The sequence below is a fragment of the Chamaea fasciata genome, unplaced genomic scaffold (assembly GCF_029207755.1).
Source record: "Chamaea fasciata isolate MVZ Bird 193981 ecotype frontalis unplaced genomic scaffold, bChaFas1.0.hap1 SCAF_4, whole genome shotgun sequence".
In the NCBI taxonomy this organism is placed as follows: Eukaryota; Metazoa; Chordata; class Aves; order Passeriformes; family Sylviidae; genus Chamaea; species Chamaea fasciata.
The window spans coordinates 42,295,597-42,319,469 of NW_027094089.1; the positions used below are offsets into that span (position 1 = coordinate 42,295,597).

General features: G+C 38.2%; 1 protein-coding gene across 1 annotated transcript in view; it reads left to right on the forward strand.

The window, feature by feature from the left end:
• Nucleotides 1–23,873, forward strand: part of SNX24 (sorting nexin 24) — an 89,515-nt gene that overhangs the window by 30,458 nt on the left and 35,184 nt on the right. Inside the window, exons 2-3 of the mRNA XM_066181383.1 lie at nt 14,214–14,297; nt 22,010–22,114. Coding sequence (XP_066037480.1) covers nt 14,214–14,297; nt 22,010–22,114 — 189 coding nt within the window. The remainder of the gene's footprint in view (nt 1–14,213; nt 14,298–22,009; nt 22,115–23,873) is intronic.

Here is a 23,873-nt window from a genome sequence, read left to right on the forward strand (position 1 = left end):
CTGGTTTTTGTTGATAAAGATAATTTGAGTATCTTTGGGTCTTTTGTAACATTTTGAGATTGGTCTTTGCTTCAGTTATCTGCTAAACAGACGTTGGACCTAAAAAAAGTTGACACCTTTCAGCATTTTCGGAGACCCTTTTTTTAACCAAGAGTACAATTCCTCTTTCATGCTGCACATTTAATAATAGTTTGCTTTGACAGGGTAATGCTTTCTTCTGCTGCATTTTAGAATGCATACACAGAATTGGGCACATTTTGCATGATTTGGATTGGTGTAGATTAGTGGAACATAGATCTTGTGATTTTTATTACACTGTGGATCATTTTGGTAAACATGGAAAAAGAGTTTTGACGATGTAAATTTATACATTTTGTTGGATATTAAATTCATTTTACTGCAAAATGTTGCTGAACTTCCAATTTTTACTATGTCTCATTGAATATAGGTTGATGGTTTGAAGGTTTCTGAACACAGAAAAGGCTTCTCCAGCTAGAAGCTCCACCTCAAATCCTAAATAGTAACTTTCATTGTGTGATACAGGTATATTAATCAGTGTGTCATTTTAAATTAATTAATAGTAACTGTTGGTAATCTGATAGACTTGTTCACTAATCCAGCAACTTTTACGACATATGGAAAGCTCCATTTATCTCTGGTGTTACAGCCAGTGTACTGTACTGTGCGGTGATAACAGCAATGAAGCTGCTGTTAGATCCCCAACAATCTGACACATTTCACTTCTCTTTGTAGAACCCATAAAAGCTAATATTTTCCTTGTTTGGAATGGAAGTAATAAATGTATAAGAAAGCACTTCAGAAGTCACAGAGGAAATGGAAAGAACCAGAAAGGTGAGACATGCTTGGGATTCCTTCCTGGGTCTCTGGAATTTCCGTAAAAGCAAATCAGCATTCTTTGTAATCTGGGAGGAATTTTTCAGCTGCAAATAAATTGCTGTTTTGATAGTAACTTTTGGATCTAAGTGTTTTTTTTTTCTTTACCTAGTGGGAAAGGTGAAAGACTCTTATAAAAAGAGAACTGGCATGAAGGTTTGAGACTATCTATCATCTTCCATCCCATTCATCTTCTTCAAAATATTGCAACAGGATCTTCAGAGAAACTTTGCAAACCTGAAGAGCAACTTTCTGTTTGTTAACAAAAAGCCAAAAAAACTGTAAAATTTGTGACAGTTGTGAATGTATCACTGTGTCTTCTAAGTGTCTTCCAAACAATTAACATAGAAAAAGAAGCTATTTTTTTCATCTTTTTACTTTTCCTCCTGCCTTGGAAGGAGCTTTCTTAGGATCATAGGGTCATTTGGGTTGGCAGGGGCCCATGGAGGTCCAGGCACACCCCCCACCACCACCACCCCTGCTCTACATAAGGCCAGTATAGATCAGATTCCACAGGGTCATGTCCTATCATGTTTTGACTTTCTCCACTACTTCCCTGGGCCCCAGCTCCAGTGTTTATTTAACATAGCTTTCCAATGAAACTATTAAATAAGCTAGATTTGGCACTAGGTCTGGTCTTACTTTTCCAGAAAAATTGAGTGATCTTTGCACGCCATAATTTTTCATTGGTTCTTTTAAAAAAAGGGTAGAAAATTTAATAGAAAATGTTTTCAGTAGAAAGAAAGATGTGGGAATAGAATTATAACAGAATATCCTAATATAATAAAAGGATATGGGTTTAGGTCTTGGACTTTTAACTTCAGGCCTCTGAATTGTGCCCCACATAGACGGTCTACATAGGTTTTTCTAAGAGAAAACATGAAATAAGTTGTTCAGCATTGCAGAAGCACTAGGATTTTAGATCTAAAGTTTCCAAAGTAACCATGTTGTTACTATTTGCCATACTTCAGTTTGCGTGGTCTTCCTGCCTTGTTAATTTATTTTTGTTTAGTTTTTACATGTAAAGTGTCCATAAGGATGTTGTCCTTCGCTCATTTGTTCCCACCACAGTCAGTTGTGCATGCTGAGCTAAGTGGACACTCTGTGCAGAAAAGGGGTGTGTGACTGACTGCTGCAAGTAGGTATGTGCAGCAGTGTGGGTTGCATTGTGTGGAAAACTTAAATGGCACTGTGAGCATTTAAATTCACAACCCATGTTTCTTAAGAGTTTACCTTTTTGCTTCTTTTACGCCTGAGCAGGTAACTGGGAATTAAGGGAAAGGAATATATCATTTGTATAGGTACTGCCCCAGACAATAGACTGGTCAGTGTGGACTTTTGAGGACCCTAATTAAGACCTCCTGACAAAGAGACGCTTGGGTTTTCATCATCCAGCTGCCCCACCAGCTGTGGAGGGAGGGAGAGGGATACCATATGTTACCAGTGGGTTTTCAGAGCAAGCAGATGCAGTGACATACACTTCCGATTCATACACACCGGAATTGTGCATTCCCTTTAAGAATACAGGAGTGGGAGTATTTCAGACTACAGGCCCCTTCCCCTACTCTTCCTTGGCCACCTTATTTTGACAGTGATGCATTTGGTCTTCTCAGGTGTTGTTTCCCTATGCCATAGAATAGATTCCTGTCCAGCATCTCTTATACAAATCTTAAAATGTCCTCCAATCATTTTTCTGCTTCCTAAAATTAGAGCTGCTTCTGAATAGAAAAGTGTTCTATAGGCCTGAAATTTATCCTAACTTTATGGAGAAGCCATGAGTTTTCAATCATGCTGTGAAAACATGAGCACCAGCAGTGCCTATCCCATTGGAAAAACTGCATTATGAACATACTCAGTGCAAAGTTTTGTTAGTAGTTAGGCCGTTTTACAGAAATTCATGAATTGGCCAGATTTGCCACCCAGATGTCTTCCTGGTCTTCTTGCCCACATCTTGGAGAAATTTGAGTGAAGTAGTTTGAGTTTTGCTTTGGACTGGGTTTTGGGGTTTTGATTGGGTTTTTTGGCATGGATAATGTAAAATAGATTTTTCTTTAAGTATGTGTTTGGACTGTCTCAGCTGTAACTTTTTAAAAATATTTTCTGTGTGAATCACATTCCTGATACAAAAAATCTAAGCCCAGAAATTAAAGGTTGGCAAAACTATAAGTAACCAAGAACAGTCTTGTAATGGAAAGTATTAGATTATTCTAATTGCTCCTGACTCTGCCATTGAATTCTATTAATGCGTTTTATTAAAGTACTTCCATCTCATGTCCTCTTCAAATGTTATTGAGATTGTAGAAAGAAAAATAACAGCAGTGTGTCTGTGCTGCAACATGAAACAGGAGGGTGAGGAATTAGTTGATGAATGTCCCTCTTCATTACCCCTTTAGAATTCTTACCCGTGTAAAATGTGGGTGAAAGAAAAGGTAAGTAGGGACAGAGGCTGTACAGAAAGATGAGTAGTTTCTTGCTGAGACAGTTGAAGATAACTTCTCAGTCACATGTAGGACAGGGTAGGTTGCATTTTTTTTTTTGCCTTGTCAATAGAAAAGTGACACTTTCTTTGAATATGTGGAAGAATCAACTTTTGCTGCAAATGAGAACTTAGAGTAAACAAGGCGTTTGCATGGCCTTCTGCAGGTGTGTACTGCAGTTTCATAATAATAGAGTCTTTGTAACAGAAAAAGTATTAGAACAAGTTATTTATAGCAGTGTTTTGTGTGAATAAAAATGGCAGAAGTTTTTCTATTTGGTACAAAAGGTAAAAACCAGGAAAATGGCAAGATTCAAAGAGATTTGGATAGGTGAGTAAAGTTTTCGCTAAGTACCTAATAAAGCAAGAAGAAAATTTGAAGCTTCAGAATGAAGGAAGGAGTGATATCTGTGACAGTATCATGTTGTACCTGTAAGACTTCTTAGTGGTATCTGTAATATTTTCTTGATAGTATTTTTGACCAACTGAATTTAGGCATTTAAGTTTGCATGTATTTAAATAGGGAACTTGGTTGGTATCTACTGGTGATGAGCATCAAGTTTTCTAGCAAAATAAATGAAGATTTCTTTCACACGCAAGAACTCGGGACATGAAATGTAACTCATATTTCAGCTTAAATGAGTGTATGGATTCTGTTTCCTCATAATGCTGTTTTTAGGAAGATACTAGCTTTTGTTACTAAAGTGTTCAAATCAAGTTAGTTCTTCACTAGTCTGTGCTTGGCTGTGTCTTCTATTTTTGTCTTCACTGAGGAAAAGGCAGCTGTAGATTTTTAGACCCGTGAATAGTACTGTTTGATGCTTTGAGTTAACTGCCATAATTATAGTATTAGTTCAAGGAGGAGGCTGCCATATTATGTTTGAGGATGCTGCCATGTTATATGATTAGTTCAAGCAACGGACGGAAGGTAAAAACAGCACAGTTTTCAGTCATCCACATCCTATTGCTTTGTTTGCAGTATGCGTGCATTTATTTACACATTTCCTGCATCAGACTCAATTTATAACTTATTTAAAATCTCTCAGAAATATGCTGGATTCATAAAACCTTATTTGGCTGAATACTTGTGCAGGCATGTAATTAGTTGATATTTACCTCACCATCTTCCAAGTGACTGAGAGACCAGTTGCAAAATAACATAATATTCACTGAATCAATTTTCATGTCCTTGAAATGATAAATACATGACTAAGTGTTCTTGGATAGGTTATTCAATCTTGTATTGCACAATTACTAAAAGGATACTTTAAAAAAAATATTATGCTGGATATTGGTTCGTATTAGTATTTCTACTGCCTTTGAAGCTATATAATCTGTTGACTTGATTGTACTGGAAGTAGTTCCCATAAATGGTTTAAATGTTGCATTTTCTCAGACATGGCTGTTTGAGTCAAAATCTGTGCTGCCTTAGGTCTTCAGCTAATGTCAGTATAGTTCTCTGCTTGAAGTGTCCTTGATTTACATACTTGCTGTGTTTTCTATCGTAAGTAAAGCAAGTTAGGAAATACTTGTTCCTCTTCCCTGTGTTATTTCTTAACGTTCAAGTAAAATCCAAACCCTGCTCTGTGCTTCATGTTTACTTGCTTCCTTTTATGCTGTCCCTGCACCTTGCTGACTGCAGACATACCTGGGACAGACCCAGGCCAGCCCTCTCGTCACTGGTCTTTGTCCAGACTTTATGACGAGTTCTGCAGTGTGTGCTACCCATGCTGCTGCTGTTACTGTTAATGCTGTTATAAGTTCCTGAGCCTGTTTAAATCTGGCTCAGGAATATTTGCATTCATTGTGTCCAACAAGCCAACTGTAATAATCTGTTAGTCTCATCATGTAGATTCGGAAACTCCAAAAATTTAAATCTCAATTTGGATGCAATATTTTATTATTTTTGAGCACTGTTTGTGGTAGCTGCTGTTACATTTTCTTCAGTAGTTGTGCAGTTTGTCACTTCCATTCTCTCTACCTTCCTTGCACATGAAGAAGCATTTGATTTTCTGCAGCTGGATACATTGATAACCACATCCTGGTAACCTTTATGAGGTCTTGTCTCAGTCGCATCAGGCTTAGTCCAGTAACACAACTGTGTTCTATCTATTTGAGCTAATTTCTTTGTTCCACTTTGAATTGCCATTCCAAAGAGATTGACCTGGCAAGGGAAATCTTTGGTGAGCAGGATGCCATCCTTTGATAAATTGATGCAGTGCCTTGTCTTTCCAGGAGCGAGTGCTAATGTTTGAAGCAGTGTTGTTTGTTGTGTGTAAGAGTAACACAGGTGGCTGGCAATCACAGGGCTAATGAAGTTTACATTTTGGAAGACAGGCCAATGCCAATTTAGAGGAAGTTTTGATGATTTAACTCAGTGAAAGGAAGTGCCTGAAGGTATTACATAGATCCTGACTGCTCATCTTCTTATTAACAGAATAACATTTGAATCCTCATTTGGGGGCTGAAGATAGGGTAATCACAGTATTTAAGGGTAATATATGAAAGATATTTGCTAAGTTGCACAGACGTTTAGAAAAACAACCTCCTTTGACTACTGCTCTTAAAAATTTATTTGGGTGAACTACTCATGTGGTAGAGAGGAGCAGAGACTTCTCAGATGGATTACTGCAGAGACCCTGATAAGAAATGATGCAAAATGGATATACATTATTTTTTCCCCTGGTATTTAATCACCATGATGAATGTGGAGCTGACTTTAATAGCTTTTATATGTGGTATCTTGAGTAAATTCTGTTGTGTTTTGTGTTAATATGTGTTTTGTTAGTCACCAGCAGAGGAAAAGACTACATTGATGTACTATGGTAGACATACCATGGAAAATGAGACAGTAGAAAGTCAGTTCCTTTGAAATGCTTATTACCCTACTGCTCGTAAATCTTTTTATGTGTTCTTTGGCACCATTTACATTTCTGTTTGTAAACAAAATATCTGTGCTTTGGAGGCATTAGGTTACCTAGGTGTTCTCCAGGCAGCAAATTCAAGTGCAAACAAAATAACACAGACTCAATGTTTCTAGAAGGAAACTTAGTGTTGTGTCTAACATCTCACAAAAAGAAGCTTCTTGCTGCTAGTTGGCTGTAATACGAGTGCACTTTCATTGTGGTTGGGAGTTGCATCCTGCCTTGGGAAGTGAGAGGATTCAATACAGACTCTCCAGAGAAAACAGCGAAGGATTTTGTGACAAAATAGAAGATTCCTTATATTTTATCCAACTTTGACTTAATCTGTTTCTTGTAAATACATTTCTGGCATCAATTATTTTTTGCAGTATTCAAATATTTTATCCCAATTTACTGTTTTTATTGGAAAGCTAATATTTTCCATAAAAAGGCTCATAGTTTTTCTGTTAGTAGAACGTTTGTGATAAGAGGCTTTGAGATGATCCAGATCAGCAAATAGAGCAGATTAGGCTAATTTTATTTTTTGCCTATATAACTATAGCCTTTAGCATGGGTTGTAAACTTTCCTTTTTCAGTAAACAATTAATACATTTTCCCTTAAGTTTGACTGTAAGGAAGTTGGCCAAATAGGTAACCACAGTGACAATGAGATTTTGAAGGGGTGTCTGTCATCTCTGTAACAGTTGTCCTCCACAGGGCAAATCAAGAAAAATACCAAAAACAAGTCAGATCTTGTAGCATCTTGGTTTGGTTACAAATTAAATTTCCATAGCCAGTGTATCATTGGCAAGGGAGAAGTTTTCTGGTATAGAAAGCCAAGTAAGTTATTTTTCAGGAAATGACAGAGAGGTTTCTGTGGGATTTTATGAACCATGTGTTTGAAAAAGATTGGTTTAAAGAGAGTTGAAAAAATCGGAAAACTACTTACTCTTACATGTCAGCTACTCTTTCATTCAACAGTGACAGCTCCGTAGAAGCCTCCCTCGAGCTTCCCGTGTTACAAGAATTACAAAACTGCCTGACTGGGTTGCAGTATAAATTGTTTTACTTATCTCTTTCTCTGAACCCTAAGAAATATGACAGACGCCTCTCAAAGGCCATCTTGAGAAAGAATATCCTTAAATCCTGTGCACATCTTTGGTACATTATTGGTACTAACACTGCCATTTTAAATTGGGAGGAGCTGTATAAATACTGCAAGAGTATAGGGGAAGTGTTAGGAAAAAATCCTTAACTATTTTGTATTGTTGGTGGAAAATACTAACTGCACACTGGAAAATTCTTGAAGAGATTGTAATCTGATTTAGGTAGATACTGGTACTAGTAAAACTGGTAACTGTTAGAGAAGACAAAACTTTTTAAGTAAACAAGTGACTGAAGATTGTATAAATTAGTAAGAAGGCGTTTGAAGTAGGAGTCACATTTATAAGAACAAGTGGTTGTTTTTACATACACATCTTTTGATTTAGTTATTCTTTTTAGCAATGAAAGCCCTAGTTAGATTGCAGTAACATGATATTTAAGAGGAGTCAGTGAAACAACAGACTTGTTCTCTTATGTCACAGTAGAAAATCTATTTTTTGTATGTTAAAAACAGTAAGGCTGTTTTCCCAGGCCAGAATGGGTCAGGTAACTGCTTCGCACAGGCTAAGCTCTTAGGACTTCTCTCTGGAATTCCTACAATGAATGTTTCACTTCTCTGTCATTGTTTTTCTCCCTCAGAAACTCTGGACAAAGTAGTGTCAGAATTGCATAATATCAAGCTTTCATTTCCATAGTCAATGAAACTGTACTTTTTTCCTTGTGCTGTAACTTAAAATTGTACATTGTACTTGGGACTAAGTGAAACAGTCTGATTTCATATAACAGACGTGACGGTGCTTGGGGTGAGGGAAGGTACTCTGTGAGTTTAACCCAAATTTTGAGCTGACTTTAGGTGAGATAAGCAAATCTTGTAACTGATAATGCAGTGGATCTGAGTCTCTTTGGAGCCCCTCAGTGTAAGTGAAATGTGTGTTGAGCAGAACTGTACTGCTGGAGAGTGAGGCACAGGCACAAGGATCGCCTGCTCCAGGCAAGCAGGGAGGTTGAGGAAGCTGCAAGGACCAGTGCCCAAACGTCTGTGCCAGCTGACTTGCCCCACTGCAGCTCTGGCTTTCTGCCTGCTGTCGTAGCCTCAGGAAAATGTTCAGCAGGTGTGAGGATAATACCAGGAAGGGTGAATGACTCTTAGCTCTGTGCCTGTTCGTACACCGTCCCAACACTCTCAATTCCTCAGGCATTTACTTCTCTTCCTTTACTGCCTCTGACAGATACTTTCATCTCTTCTTTGGGGCCCAAAGCAAAACCAGATGGAGCAAACTGGTCTCTTTGGGGCTATGCTGCTTCCTTCTTTACTATGCCCCAACTCGTTTCCCAGTTCTGCAGCAGAATGTGGGCCCCAGTTCTTACAGGCGGAGTGCAGGAGCCCATGTAAGGGCTACTTGTGTAGAAGAGCAATTTCTAAAGAGAGGAGTCAACAGATGTGACTATAAGCAACCCATCCAAGGAACAGAAAGTCTTAAGTCTCAATAACTTGAAATGGTGGCGACAACCAAAGTAAACTCTGGGGACTAGACAAAGGAGAACTAGAATTGGGGGGAATATGGTTGGAAAGCAAAAGGGAAATTTTCCTTGCCTCATGCCTCTGTGACCCATGTCAACCTCCATGCCCTTGAGCTGCCCTGTGCCCACTACAGAACTGAGTTTTGCTGCCCTGCTTTCCAAAAGATGATATCAGAATAAGTTAATGTGTTTTCCTTTGAGGGGTAGTGAGATTCAATATTATCAAGGCTACTCTGAAGTTTGAGTTGGCTCTGAATACTGTCCTCATCTCTGCCTCTGCTATGGAAGGCACTCAGAAGCATGAAGCATTGCCATGAGGCACTGACACTCCTAAGTTGCCAAACTGCTGTTGCAGCTACATACAGCGCTGGTTACCACCACCACCCAGGTGCTATTACTGATCATGTGGAATATTGTTTTCTCCTGAAACCGTGGTATGGAAATAGGCTTAAAGTTATCTTTTGATCTCTACTATTTCCTGCTGTCTTCTTCTAGTCGTAGCTGTAACACAACCAAGACAGAAAATATGCCATTGCTTGAGCAATAATGAAACACTAAAAACATGGAAATCCTATTAAGTATTTCATGGACCATAGCTGTCATTTCATTTGCTCTGGAATTCCTTCCATATGGCCATGACAAAGGTTTAAGGTTGAGTTTTCTTGACACTTTGAATGCATTAGCTGTTCCTCAGACAAAAGTCTGTCAAGTATACTGAAGCATCTGAAGGGATGTATTTATTTCTCTAAGTAATATATTAAATAGAATTAGGGTCAGTAAGCTTGGTCTTGAGGGATAAAAACATGACACTAGAATTTTGTGGAGTTTTCTTTCCTGGTGAATGTTAGACAAATGTATCTGGTTTTTGTAAATTTATCTTTTTCTGCTTCTGTTTTTTTTTTGTATCTCCTTATTCTAAACGACACTGCCTCAAATCTCTTTTTCAACTGTAACTTTTCAAAAGTATTGCAATTCACTTTTCCATGTATAAGTATGCTCAATATGTTAGGATTAATTTACCATAGAAGTAAACTATGTAGCTAGCATAATTTCCGTGAGAGAATTTGACAGTCATCTGTGTATTTCTTATGCAATAAAAACCAAGCTGAGATATTACTGTACCAGTTAGTTTTTGTCCCTAGTCAGGGTCATGTTTGTCATTCTTGTCTGCATTTTTTGTTAAATTGATCACTGTAGGATTTTTTTGAGACTAAGTTACTGGAGCTGCATATTTTGGCATCAGATTGTTGTCCTTTTGTATCCAATGTGCACATGTGACACAGGTAAGAACAGAAGGGAGGCAGTGTCAGTGTTACCCACAATTCATGATATGCACTTGTGGGCACCATGGGCAGTTTTTGGACATCTTACTAGTTCCTGTTTTCTTCCATTTGTGCTTTGTGTCTTTGAAATTCACAGTGATACAGTACCAATTTTTTCCCATATATAATCCAGTTCAGTTACTATGTAGTACTGTCCAGTTTCTGCAACAAGAAGAGAAATGTATGTGTCCTTGAAAATATTGAAAGAGGATCATTCATTTAGATGTTTGGTAATGATCAGAAGAAGATAAATTCAGGAAAATGGCAAAATTAGGCGTAGTTGCTAACAGTAAGAAAAGAAGAAAATGGTTTCCAGGATCTGAACACAATCCATATAATTGGAACAAAGTGAAAAGGAAAAAAAATTTATGTGTAAATCTGTTCTATGCTCAGACCTGAAATTTTTTACTATTTTATTAACAATGACCTTACAAATTCTTTTTTTTTTTTTTTTTAATTTCGTCACATGTTTGATGGTTATGAATTACAGTGGCAGGTCTGCAATTCTGCTAGTTTAAAAGATTGGCATTTTTCGTACTGGTATCCAATTCAGACATTTTTGCCCCATGCATTATTGATGTGGGTTAAAGTCTGTTGGAAGAATGCTTTTAATGGTAATGATCTAGCCATATGCAAGCATTGCTGATAACTATTGTAGCAGAAACCAAGAACAGTGAGATGTTTCTAGTTTCAAAGTACTCTTGGAGTTTTTTAATTGGTGTCTTCAAATCTGTGGTCCCTTGTGTCCTGCCTAATCAGGGTGAATTGCAGATTGTTCAGTGCAGTGTAATTTCTGGTGTTTCAGTGACTGTGGGAAAAGTATTTTGCTTGTCTAATTCAGAGGTTAATTTTTGTGTTTTGCATTTAACTATCTGTCACTTACAAAAAGTCGTATATCGTTTCAGAGTTATCTGTTCAAAGAACGTTTTTACTAGAAAAGTAATTTCCTAGCACTGTTGCATTTTTTCCTGCATAGTTCTTCCATCTTTATTTTTCCTGCATAGTTCTTCCATCTTTATTTTGGAACTTTCATCTATGTTCACCAGTTTCCTTACATTGTTTTTTTTTGCCAGGGCCTGCAATTACTCAGTTAAATCTGTGCAAGATTTGCTTATGGCAATTTTGTATCCATGAAGAGTTCCTATCTCTCTCTCCCAACTTAATGTGTCTTTTTGTCTTTCACACAAAGCCATGTCATTTTTTGAAACAGTGGCACAGAAACTAATTTATATGCTTTTAATTTGCACTTGTGAATTCTGATCTGGTAAACACTGAGGAGGCAAACCTGGAATTTATGCAGTCTAAATAAAGTCTTGTAATAATACAAGTTTATAAACACAAACCTGTTATTTCTTGCATTGATGCTTTACTAACTACTTTGTAAATTAGTTTAATATTTAGATTTAAATTAAGCAAAAAGTATTTCTGGGTTTCCCACTTATTTATCACAAATTGCTTTATATTTGTAAAGTATAGGTGCCACAGTGAGTAGATTAGAAACATCATTTGCATGGTTTTGTTTTCAGTGATATTTAACCTCAAGCCTAGCAGCATTGTTGTTAGTTTTGTAAATTTTAGGTGTCTCCTAAAGCTGGATCTGAGGCCTCTAGATTGTGAGGGGCAAGTTAAAGCCTCTACACTGGTGCAAGTAATTGAGGGTATGAGAGTGGCAATGTCTGTATTTTGAAATAACATTACTTTGCATGTGAAGCTGTGCTTCTCTCGCGCCTTCTGCAAAAGTAACTGTCAAATATATTTTTCAATGTCATGACATTAGCAAAAATTATGAAACTGTGATTAAAACAGGAGGAAGAATAAATGTAGCATAGTTTTTGGTGTTCTGAAAACATTTATGTAGTTTTTTAACCCACTGTGAAACACAGAACAAAATAGATACATCCTTTGAAAAGAAGGTCTACATAGGGATTTATATTTCCTTTCACACAGTCCAACTATTCTCCTTTATGAAAAGATGGGGTTTTAGATTTCAGAGCAGACAGATATTTCTCTGAAGACCCATGTATGAATAAAACCAAAATGGAACTGCACATGCCAACCTGTGATTCACAAGAAAGTTACCTGCCAAGGGAGTGCTTATTGCTGAGGCAGGAGCCCCTTAGACTTCTCCAAATTGCTTGGCAAACCCTGTAGCCAACAGAAGTGCTACACTTAAAGTGGTGAGTGGCTCTTAGCTGACTGAGGTGTAAGTGGGTGTTATGAGTTCCTCGTAATTCCTAAATAAGATTTAATATCAATTAAATACAAAACTGTTGCAACACCTTAGCTAGAGGCTCATGATCACTGTTCATTTAGCTACTTTCATATTTTGTTATCCATTCTTTCTAACAGGTTATCCTTAAAACGTCTTTGTTCCTATGCAATCCAAAACAAATTGTTCCTTGCCGAACTTTTTCTTTCATATAGTGTGTAGAGTATGAAATGTAAATAATACTTTCCTCTCGTTAAATGATTATCTTAAGTCTTAACTAAAGAAAAACGTCTGCATTGATTTTCCTTTGCATACGATTCTCTTTACAACTCTTCAATAAGTTGGAGTTTTTTCATGTGTAGAGGAAAATTGTTTAATAACCACTTGCTCTTCTTCCGGTGTAGTCCAAATAGATAAGAGGGGAAAAAATCCCAATGCACCCAAAAAAGGTCATCTGCTCATACTGTTAGGACACAGACAGTCCTATTCAAAGATGTAGAATGTAGCACAGGTAATTACAGCAACCCAAACTATTTTCGGTAATATAAATATTGGTGTGAAGTGATTGTGGTCCTATCCATACTGCATTCAAACAAAAGTTAAAGCATTTTAGTCTGGATTAAATAAAATACTGGTTTTAATGTTGTTTGGCCAGCCAGTGAGAACCGTAAAATTTTGACCTGTTTGAAGGACAGGTTATAGTGGACAATAGAAAGTGTTTATCCAGTATGGTATGTCAGTGTTTGCTCTGATCAATGCTAGCTGGGCATGTTGTGACAGAAACCTCTTTTTTCTGCATCCAGGCATAAACACTGTTTGCAAGTTTATTTCAAAGAACATTTTATTTGGTCAAGTTTTGGGTCTTGATGTGATCATCTGTGCTTAACATTGTTTCTGATTGTCCTGAAAATAATTATTTCCAAGATTTTCTGGGCAAAACAGAAAACAAAGAACTCCTGGATAGAAAAAGCGCCTTTTCTGTATTACTTCTCTGCTGATTTTGTCATCATTTAATAGACCATATTTTCTTGAGTACCTCAAAATATTTCTTGTCACTTACCCTCAAAACTGACCTGCTGACCTGGGAATCAAGAAAATGTCATGTTAGTGACTACTAATTAGTGGATCCAGTGAGTTGCTTCTCCTGGCCTTTCAACCTTCCAGAGGCAGCAACAAAAGCTGTCACATATATCATACAAAGAAAACAAGCATTTGCTATGTGTGCATTTTGTTTTGTTTTTTTCCTAGAGTGTACATAGCACAAGTTCAATTGAGACTAGGTATGAATTTGCAGTTTAGGAAGAAATTAGTCTCAAATATAGTGCTTGCATTTATTTCTCTATTTCCATGCATGACATAGTGCAAATATTATCCAGCTCTTACTGAACATGTATGAATGTATTAGTACACTATACTGTAAGAAGGGGAGAAGAATTAAGCTGTGTTTCCTTTCTCCCTGTTTTTTTTTTCTGTTCCTACCATTCTTTTTTTTATTTATTTAATTGTATGTTGCATCTTTCTGAAGGGAGATATTTTAATTCTTATTTTTTAATGTAAAGCATATAATCCGTGCATAGGCTGTTTTGTTTACGTTTGTTGAACAAACATTTTAACAGAAGATTCAGCCATATTTGCCATTGATAATTGTTGTACTTCTGCAGCTCATGAGGCACATTGGGTTTTTTGAGACTTTTTAGAAGAACGACTGTGGTAAAATGTGCCACATCACTGAAATGTTTTGTGCAAGTAACATTACCCTCTTTTTCATTATTTATAATTTTCAGGTCTTTAAAATAGAAGTGCTGATGAGTGGAAGGAAACATTTTGTGGAGAAGAGGTATAGTGAATTCCATGCACTTCATAAAAAGGTACTGATCTTCTTCTTTATAATATGTAGCTTTGTTTTGCCACAGTGATGTTTTCCTCTCTCTTGTAATTGTTACTATACATAGTTCATCTTAAATACATCCTGTGATTCAAGCCTCTAGAAATTAATTCCTAACTCAATTTCTTCTCTGTTTTGTAGAAGGGAGTAATGATTTCTCACATGTTACTAAGTCTCCTTTTCTTTTTGATTATTTTGATTATTTGATTGGTTTACATGCTGTGTGGCTAAATTGCCTGTCTGTGGTATGTTTTTGTCTTCTTACAAAGTCTCAAAATAAGTCACATTCCAACAACAAATAAATAGAATGGGGGTTTTTTTCCCAATTAGGCAAATAATTTGTTAGTTCTATAAATTTTATTCCTAACCTGCCATATGTAAAGATGAGGAAACAAGTGTACATGAGGAAACCAGACATGAAAATGACTGAATAAACCATCTCAATTAATCTAATATAAAATATCTGCTAAGCTTGTCTACTGAATCATCTTAGTAACATACAGAAGGGAACTCGGTACTTTTAAGTCTGGTTGTCTACTAATACTTTGTTAAATTGCTTTGACCAGTGTTAAAGAAAAAGAATGATTTTTTTTCTCTCCAAGCTGAACTGAATGCTGTTGTGCAGTTGTGCTGCTGAAAGGCAACCTTTACTCTTTTTTTCTGCTTTATGGAGGCCAAGTATTGTGAAGGAGAATTCTGGAGGAGCATTGCAGCCCCTTGATAGCAGTGGAGCTGTGATGAGGAACTTCAGTCCTAGAATCTGAGTCAACTAAATGTCTCTTGGTTTGTAGCTCTGAGTGGCAGTGGAGTGTGGGCACAATCAGCAACTTTGACTGATGCTGCTTGCCTTCATTATGGAAAAGCTTCCTCTGCAAACAACAGAGGCCAGAGTGGATATTTACAGCTCCTGTCAGTGCAATGTTGGAGGAGTTTATTTCCACCAGTATGTTTGCTGGTGGTCCTGAATTAGCTCAGCAAAGAGGGTAACATGATGCTACAGATGATGATTTTGCCAGGCTTGTGAGATGTATAGATTTAAGCAAATCTGTCTGAACAAAAGGCAACTATTGACCCATTAAAAGTCCAAAGGCAAGAACCATTTGCTTTACTGCACCAAAATTGAGATGTGCTAGTGCTTCTTGCCTAATTGCTTCTTGTCTCAGTATTGGTATCATCTGCCACTTATTAATACTCATTTCCTTGTTTCTTGCTTTAATACAGTTATGTTTCAGATATTGTCATCCTTGTGTTCATATTAAATATGAAACTAAATAAGCAACATTGTCAGAAACAGTAAAATAACTTACTCACCCACCATTAAGCCTTGTAGTATATGAGTGCTTTGTTTTACAGATGAGAATAATTCTGCAGTTGAATGTAAAGCAGATAAATAGAGTTTATACAATGGAATATGGCTGGAAATATTAAGAGAGAAAAATCAGGATTTAGATCCTTAAAATGCAGCCTATCCAAGTAGGCAGTCTCCTATTGTTAGAATAGTGTAGTATTGTATAATGCAATTATAATTAAAAACATATTTGAATATTTTCAGTTGGAAAAGACATACAACAATTATAAAGTCCAACTGCCTAAGCAATGCAGGGATGACCAGAAATTACAGCATTATATTAAGAATATTGCTCAAATGTCCCTGACAGGCTTGGGACATCCACTGCCTCTTGAAGAAGCCTGTTTCAGTGTTTGATTACCTTCTTGGTAAAGAAATGTTTCCTGATGTTCATTCTGAACCTCACCTGGCACAGCTATGAGCCATTCCCACGTGTCTTGTTACTGGATCCCAGGGAGAAATGCTCAACATCTCTCGCTCCACTTCCTCTGCTCAGGAAGCAATGAGATCACCCCTCATCATACTTCTCTCCAAACTAAGCAAACTCAGTGTCCTCAGCCAGCTAGCATCTATCTGCTGAGCACCTGCAGATGTGTCCTTTGCAAACAGAGGAGAAGAAAAGCCAACACCAAGGCTGAATCTGGAAGAGGGAGAAGAAAGTCTCGGGTTGTGGGCAGAAGCCTTTCCCAGGCTGCTCACCATCTGGACATCTCACCATCTGCCCCATGTGCGGCTGTCCCTTCACAGGGGCAGGACTTTGTACTTCCTCTTCTTGGGCTCCTGCTGTGGCAGGGTATGAATCTGGTGTCATGTAGAGAGCAACACCAAATTGCGACTCCAGGCAAGAGGAGATATTTGGGGGCTACCATAGCAGGGTTGCACCAGGCAGTGCAGGCTGGTAGGAGAGCAGAGCACAGGACATGATGCAGAAGGTACAGAGAAGAGGAGGCCAGGCCTGAGGTGATGAGCTGTGGGTCAGGGACTGGCTCTGGAGACTCCCAGCTGGAAGCACCTGTCTCTGGACCAGCTGCAAAGATGCAGACATGGAGCTGGGCAGTACTTGCCTTTACAGGAACAATGAAATGATATCTGACATAAGTAGAAGGACCCATCAGCATTAACATTCCATCCTACCTAGCAAAAAAGTGAAAAAGGGTGAGGATAGAATCTATACTGTTAATAACACTGAGACCTTTCCTGTAGATATGTGCATTTATTTTATTTTGAGAGTTGGGCCTGGTAGCTTTTGAGGGCTGGTACATGCCACAGCTGGTGGCCTAGTCCTGCTTTGGCCGTGTTCCAAGGCACCTTCCAACATCACTGGTATGGTACTGGGCTCTTGTTTGCTGGAGAGGCCTTGGGGGTCTCTTTCCCTTCTCTTCGGGAGTTGCTGTGACTGTTCAGAGAAGGATTTATTGCACCATCTGGAAGTGGCCACCCTGGGCACAGCCTTACCTGACCTGTCTTCTTGCTCTGTAGAATGGCAGTGGGAGTTGAGGGGGGGCTGCTAGGATCCCCACCAGCAGCAGTGGAGGTGGCCTTTCTGCTGCTGGATTGCACCGCAACACAAGCATGCTGCTGTATGAATGTCACTATGCAGTTTTGGAGGGACACCCCCAACATCCAGCCCAGCAGCTCTGTATCCACCCTGTATTTGGTTGGAATGGTTGTGATGGTGTCCTCCACCATGGCTCATTCAATATGTTGCCAAGTATCTCCATCTTCTGACAGATCCAGGGTTGCAGTGTCTCGAAGAGCATTGCATGGGTCTGAAAGCAGTTAAACGAGCATGTAGGCTGGATGCCACCCACAGGACACCTGAGCACTCCTTGGAGCTCACCTTTGTGGTGCTCCAGGATGATGGAGGTCCTGGGCAGCTGGATGTCCCAGAGACACTCCCACCTGGTGGATGACTTCTGTCGTAGGGAGTGTGGTGACATGCTCCAAGCAGTCATCATCCAGCTGCAACAACTGCAAGACTGACAGTGTCCTCCTCTTGCAGAGGGTGTACTTGGGCTTGTTCTCAGCCCATCGCAGATTGGACAGGTAGCAGAACTGGTGGAGGGTCTGCATCACACAACTGGTCTTCTCCCAGCTGTCCAGACAGATGGGACAGCAGGTCTAATTTCACTGTAATTTCTGGAGCTGCACTATTACTCCACATAAAAGTTATGGACTACTGCAGTCTCACTCTCAGATTTGTCTTCTTTTACACTACTTTCTCTGCAATACCAGCTTTTGCTGAGATTTCTTAGAGCACCAGAAAAGCCATAGATGATGGTTTCTCTCTCTGCAGAAATAGCAAAATAAACAAACCTGAAAAACAGATATTCTAACCAGGCACTTTACACCATGCTTCAGTTTGTTTCATTTTCTCATTCACTTGCTGTCTGTTTATATTACTCTGAAAATGGGTAGACTTTTTCTTATTTGTTCCCTGCACAGATGCAAAACATGTAGCATATTTTGGCAACAATATGCCTTTTTAATAAGTCTTACTTTTTGAAGTTGTAAAATATTGGTTAATATTGTTGAACAGCTCGTGCTCTGAACCTTAGTGCTTTCAGTGTCACATAAATCCTAGAGAAAGCATTTGCACCAGTTTGCTATCAGCATGCCAATACAGTATTTATCTTTTGTTCCTCTCTTCCCCTTTAGTTTAAAATGTACGTTTCATTCTAAATTGCTTTGAGTACATGGCAGTTGGAAAGGTTTCTTTAGACTTGCCGCATATTCAAGGTGCCCTTAGTGTTGGAGATGTCTATAGTGCATAGGGGAAACAAAGCTGCTGTAGAGAACACCTGTGGTAGAAAACGGGTGTAGAGGCTGATGAGGAGATTGTGCCTTTTGCTGGAGAACAGCATGCCTCACTGGCATTGTGCAGAGGAAGGAGGACTCTGATGCTCATAGAAGACATTACTCATTCATCAGAAAGCAAATTAATGTTTTGATTAATTTTATTTTTTAAACAAAGCTGTTTCCAAGAACATGTCTGGACTTCCCTCTGTCATGGGTTCAATCTTTCATAGATTCCAGTTGTATAAAAGAGTGAATCCTCGGTGCAAAGATTCCTATGCAATCTGGCTGTAGCGAAATAGGTTTAAAGTATTTTCAAGACTGCCATGTTACACCAGGAGTACAAAGTATTCTTTTGACAGAAATCACCCACAGAAGTTGGCTTCTATGAAATAGTTTGCATAGGCCATTATGCTTTGCCCTAATTATGAGCAGCAAACCTTGCCTGTCAGGCTATGCACCATTCACATTACATAGTATTATCTGTAAGTCTGAACAAAAGTGTTACTCATGTGGAAAGTTTTTTAGCAAGATTTAAATTATTTCTAGGTGTATAACATAGTTTAAAATATGACCATTTGTTCATATTTGTTCCCATATATCTTTCTACACTTCTTTTCCTATACGTTATTAAATATTGATAGTTCTTTTAAAGTACGATAATGCTAGAAGGTCACAGTGTTAAAACTACTGCGGTGAAATTTTTGCAAATTTTGTTGAAGTTTAAAACATCTTGTTTCAGAAGTTGTCTATAATTTTGGAATAACTCGTGTATACTCTAGATCATACCGTCTTTTCACAGTTGGACAATAACTCCTGATAATGTGAGCCGTCTTTCAGGAAATAGAGACTACAGTATGTCAATAGGCGTCAGGTCAGTGTTAAAGACAGGACTGTGAGCAATAATAGTCCTCAGATAAATATGCTTTGTTTTGTGTAGGGGCAAGTCTGAAGCAATACAGCCAATGCATATCTGGTTTTGCTTAATATTCCTTAATATTGTTGTAATTATTTGTAGCAATATATATGACTGGATTATTATAAGCATAAGAAAATAGGGTTTTATTATATATGTTTTGTATAGCTGTATAATGTTGCCTTTATACTTACAACCAGTGCCTATGCCAGCACATTAAGTAGTTGGATTTGGGATGTTTTATATGTAACAGGGCCACAGATCACAAAAGGATTGTTAATCATCACTTGAGTTACCAGCCACAGAGTATTTATCTTGTAAGCAGCTAGGTCTTGGTGGATGCTTGTATAGTTTCAGATTTGTCTGCACACATCTGGAGCATTCTTCTCATTTGTTGCACACCTGCAGGTGCTGTCATAGTTCGCAACAGCAGTGACCGTAGTTTCTTCAACAACCCAAATCAATTTAGAGGGAAAAACGGGGGGTTGTATTCTGTTTTTAAGATCAGTCAGTAAACGTAGCTGGGTTTGGAGTTTTATTTTGGAGTGTTGTTTTTCTCACTTCATGTTTAATTGTAATTCAGCACTGTTAAGAAATAAGGAAGTTGCAAAATGTTTCCAGAGCAATGGAGGTTTCTCAGCTGCAGCTTCGATACTTGTGATTGCAGAGAGGTTGATATGTTGCCACTGCTTTTTCCTATAGTGATATCTCAGCAAGTTCAAAGATGAAATGTAAATTCTCAGTCTCCCATGGGTATGCATGTCAAAGTCAATTTTGAGTTTCTTTCCATGCATTCTTTGCTTCGGATTTATTCAGAGGCAATATCCAACAGAAAGAATGCCACTTTCTATTAAAATGCAATGGAGTTTGTTTCAATTACTATTTTTTGCTCTGTAGTTTTGAAGAAAACATTAATATTTTTTGGTTTTGAAAAAACATGTTGCTCCAGAAAGAGGATTTTTAGTGTTGTCAGGTTACATGTTTTTGTCTATCTATATACAATCTTATGTATGCATATGCATAAATATATGTGTGTGCATGTGCATAGATCTATATAGATACGCATTATATATAGATCTGTGTAGATACATGTATTAGCTTTCCTGTGGGAATCTTTAGAAGAATAGTTATGGAGCTCTCTGAAATATAATCAGTAAGAATCTTGCTGTTTCTCTGTGTAAGATATTAAACACAGACTTTCAGTTTGTTGGTACACTTGGAGAGCATGGATATTTTGCTCTTTTGATTGGCAGCTCTCTAGAGAAAAGGTTAGCACTCCTCTCTGTACTTTTCACACCTGTTCATAATTGCCTAAATCTGGAGTTAGAAGCCATCATGGTGTGTTCACTGCACTTAGCAAGGTTATTTCTGGTTATGTCATGGTGATGTTGTGAGGTATTGTCCCAGTGTCTTGGTTTGGGAAGACAGGTATCTGCCAGGTAATAAAAAAAAAAAACCAAAAAAAAAACAAAAACAAAACAAAACAAAACAAAACAAAAAACAAAAACAAAAAAAAAAACCAACAAAAAAACCCCTGGAGTTTCCTTTGGAATGGAGAGTGTAAACCCCCCCCCTCCACACCTTTTTTTCTTTTTCAGTTATAAATTTACAATCAGAGGCTCTTAGGCAAAGATTTGGGAAATAGGAATAGCAGTTCTTTACTAGTATGTATTACAAAGCAAACAAACACAAAAAAACCCACCAAACAACTACAGCATTAATAACAAACGAAAACAGTACCAAGAACCTTGAGGGCTTTGTTTCACGAAACCCAGGGCAGTTTGGTTTCGGTATCCCTGCAGGATCCTCAGAGCACCAAGCTGAAACAGTGGAAAAGTCCCGGGCTGGTAGCTGGGATGGCAGGGTGTCCCGGCAGGCAGGGGCAGGATGTCCCGGCAGCGCAGGGGGTGCAGGGTCACACTGTAGCAAGAGCAGCAGCGCCGAAGAAGCCGAAGGCGAGGCAGAACCAGCCCAGCTCCTGCGGGTGGCAGAGAAAACTGAGGATTCAGGCCGAACCGGTGATAGTAAATTTCCCAGGACTGGATCCCTTTGGCCACAGTGAAACTCTTCCAGCCAGCACCAGCCGTTCTCTCTCTTCCTGAACGCCGGAAAAAGAAGAGCCCGCATCTGCCTCAAGCTCTGTCTTTTACCTGCGTTATCTCTCCCTTCCAACTTTGTCCACCTCTTTGTTTCGGTTAAGTACTCTCAAGTATCCAACACTTGGTCTCCTTGGTAACTTACGGGGGGGGGGGGGGGGGGGGGGGGGAATTCTTTAGAGAAAGAAGGAACAAACCTAACCCCCAACACCCAGGTAGACTAATGAGAAACTCCAGTTTCAAGTATCCTCATGTAGTAGTTGCCATATTATTTTCAGGCCATTAGTCACAAAAAATTGTTAGTAGGATTCCTCTTTACTGTCCAGGGCAACTGGATGTGAAGATTTTTAACTGCACTCTGTAGGTATGGCATCTCTTATTATTTCAGGGAGATGGTTGTAAGTAACTTCATTTCCATGCTGTTGTCCTTAATGGATAGGGTTTTTACATTACTAACATAAATTAGTTTATTTTAAAGAGAGATTATTATACTTTGTTTCTATCCATTTTTTTTTATTTTTTTTTTTATTTCCTTGCAGCTCAAGAAGTTCATAAGAACACCAGAGATCCCTTCAAAGCACGTGAGAAACTGGGTCCCCAAGGTCCTGGAGCAGCGACGACAAGGCTTGGAGTTGTACTTGCAGGTGTGTCTCCTTGCAGCCTGCTGAAAGTAAAAGCAGCATCTGTTTCCAGAGCATTAGAAAGTGTGAAGTGTGGTGTTTTACTGATAGGCAATTTTAGAGGTGGGAAGTGATCTGGATACTTAGCATCAGCAGTGATTTCTGTTCACTTGGCAGGACTACCAGCTAGAAAACCAGACTGTTTTGCGGGTTTTTTTCCTGATTTTTCCAAAGACTGCACATAGACTTTGGTGAACCTTTATTTTCCTCTGCCTAAAATAGGGAAATACTGTTATTCTTTCCAAAGTTGTTCTGACTATACCAATCAAAAGTGTTGCAGAGAAAGTATAAGGAGGCTTTATTTAGCTTACCTCTATTTATACAGACTAGGGAAGCATCAGCTCATCAAATTAATATCACTCTGCTATAAATGCCTGTATTTGAATTGTTCTTCTAGCTGAAATAGGCACCTGTCATCTCATATTAATCTCAACTGGTTTAGACATTTGCATTTTAAGTCTTAAGTTCTACCTAAATGGGTCATGATTTTGATAAAGACAGTAGGAGGAGTCTTCAGCAATGATGTGGTTGTATAGACATATAAATATATCAGGAATAAATCCCATTCATTTTTAATAAATGGAGTTTCTATTGTCACCATTATTGCTTTAAAAAATGCCCCGTGGTATAAGTTCACAGCTGTTTCTCTGGTGGCAAAGCGAGATGAAGGTGTTACTCTAAACATGTTCCCAGTTCACTGCACTTTCAGCTGCACTAATGCAAGTGCTCTTTTACTGAAGGGGATCATAGAATAATGTGTCAAAACAATTGTTTTGGGAGGAAGACAAGAATAACAGTCTTCTATTTTTACTCACATCAGCAATTTGCAGTGAATTTTTGTTTTTTTCTGATGTCCATGCAACTTTCTTTTGGACATAATCACTACCAAGGCACATATACCAATTTGTCCTGATTGATTTTGTTAAAAAGACAGAGAGGTAGTTTGGTTATCGCTTTTTAATTGCTGATAAACTGTAAAAGAACATCTCCCCCTACTGGGAGAGTTAGTCAACTCTTGTTCTTTTGCAGTCTTGCACATTTAATTAACTCCTCTGTTCTATTGCTGTTGACTGTCATAGGAACATGCAATGGTTTAGGTTGGAAGGAACTGCTGGGCATCGTCTGTTTGAAACATGACAAGCCACTTAGTTATATCCATACTAATGTGCAAAATAATTTAAACAAGCAGAAAAGTTGTTAATATTTTTGTTAAAATTATTAATTTCTGTTTCCACTAATAAAAAGAAGAATTAATCATCAGTGAAATTTTAGCTTTTAAGATAGCTAAAGCCTGGTCCTAGGCAATGAAAAGTTCATAGTAAGGCACTTCAGTTATGAGACTTTTTTAATAGTGACAAAAATTTACCAAAGGACAGTGTAAAAAATAATACAATTTCAGAAGACACGATCAGTTTTTTATTTAACACCATGTATATAAAATGGTGCAAACACGTTTTCAGATGGTACTACTGACAGTTAATCTGTAGGAGCTGTTTGGCTGCTACTGTCACTAGTCTGTGGTTGTGCTTGTAGCCAGACGTTTGTGCAGGAAAAAAACTTTTATGAAGTCATGCCAGTCATTAATTGTTTTGTATAAAACCAGCCAGAACCATTGAACTATTGCATAGATGTTATGTTCAATTAATTTGTTTTAGCATGTCGTGCAGGTGGCTGTCAAATACAGACCTGTACCTGACATGGTCTAAGTGTGTTGGGTTCTTAA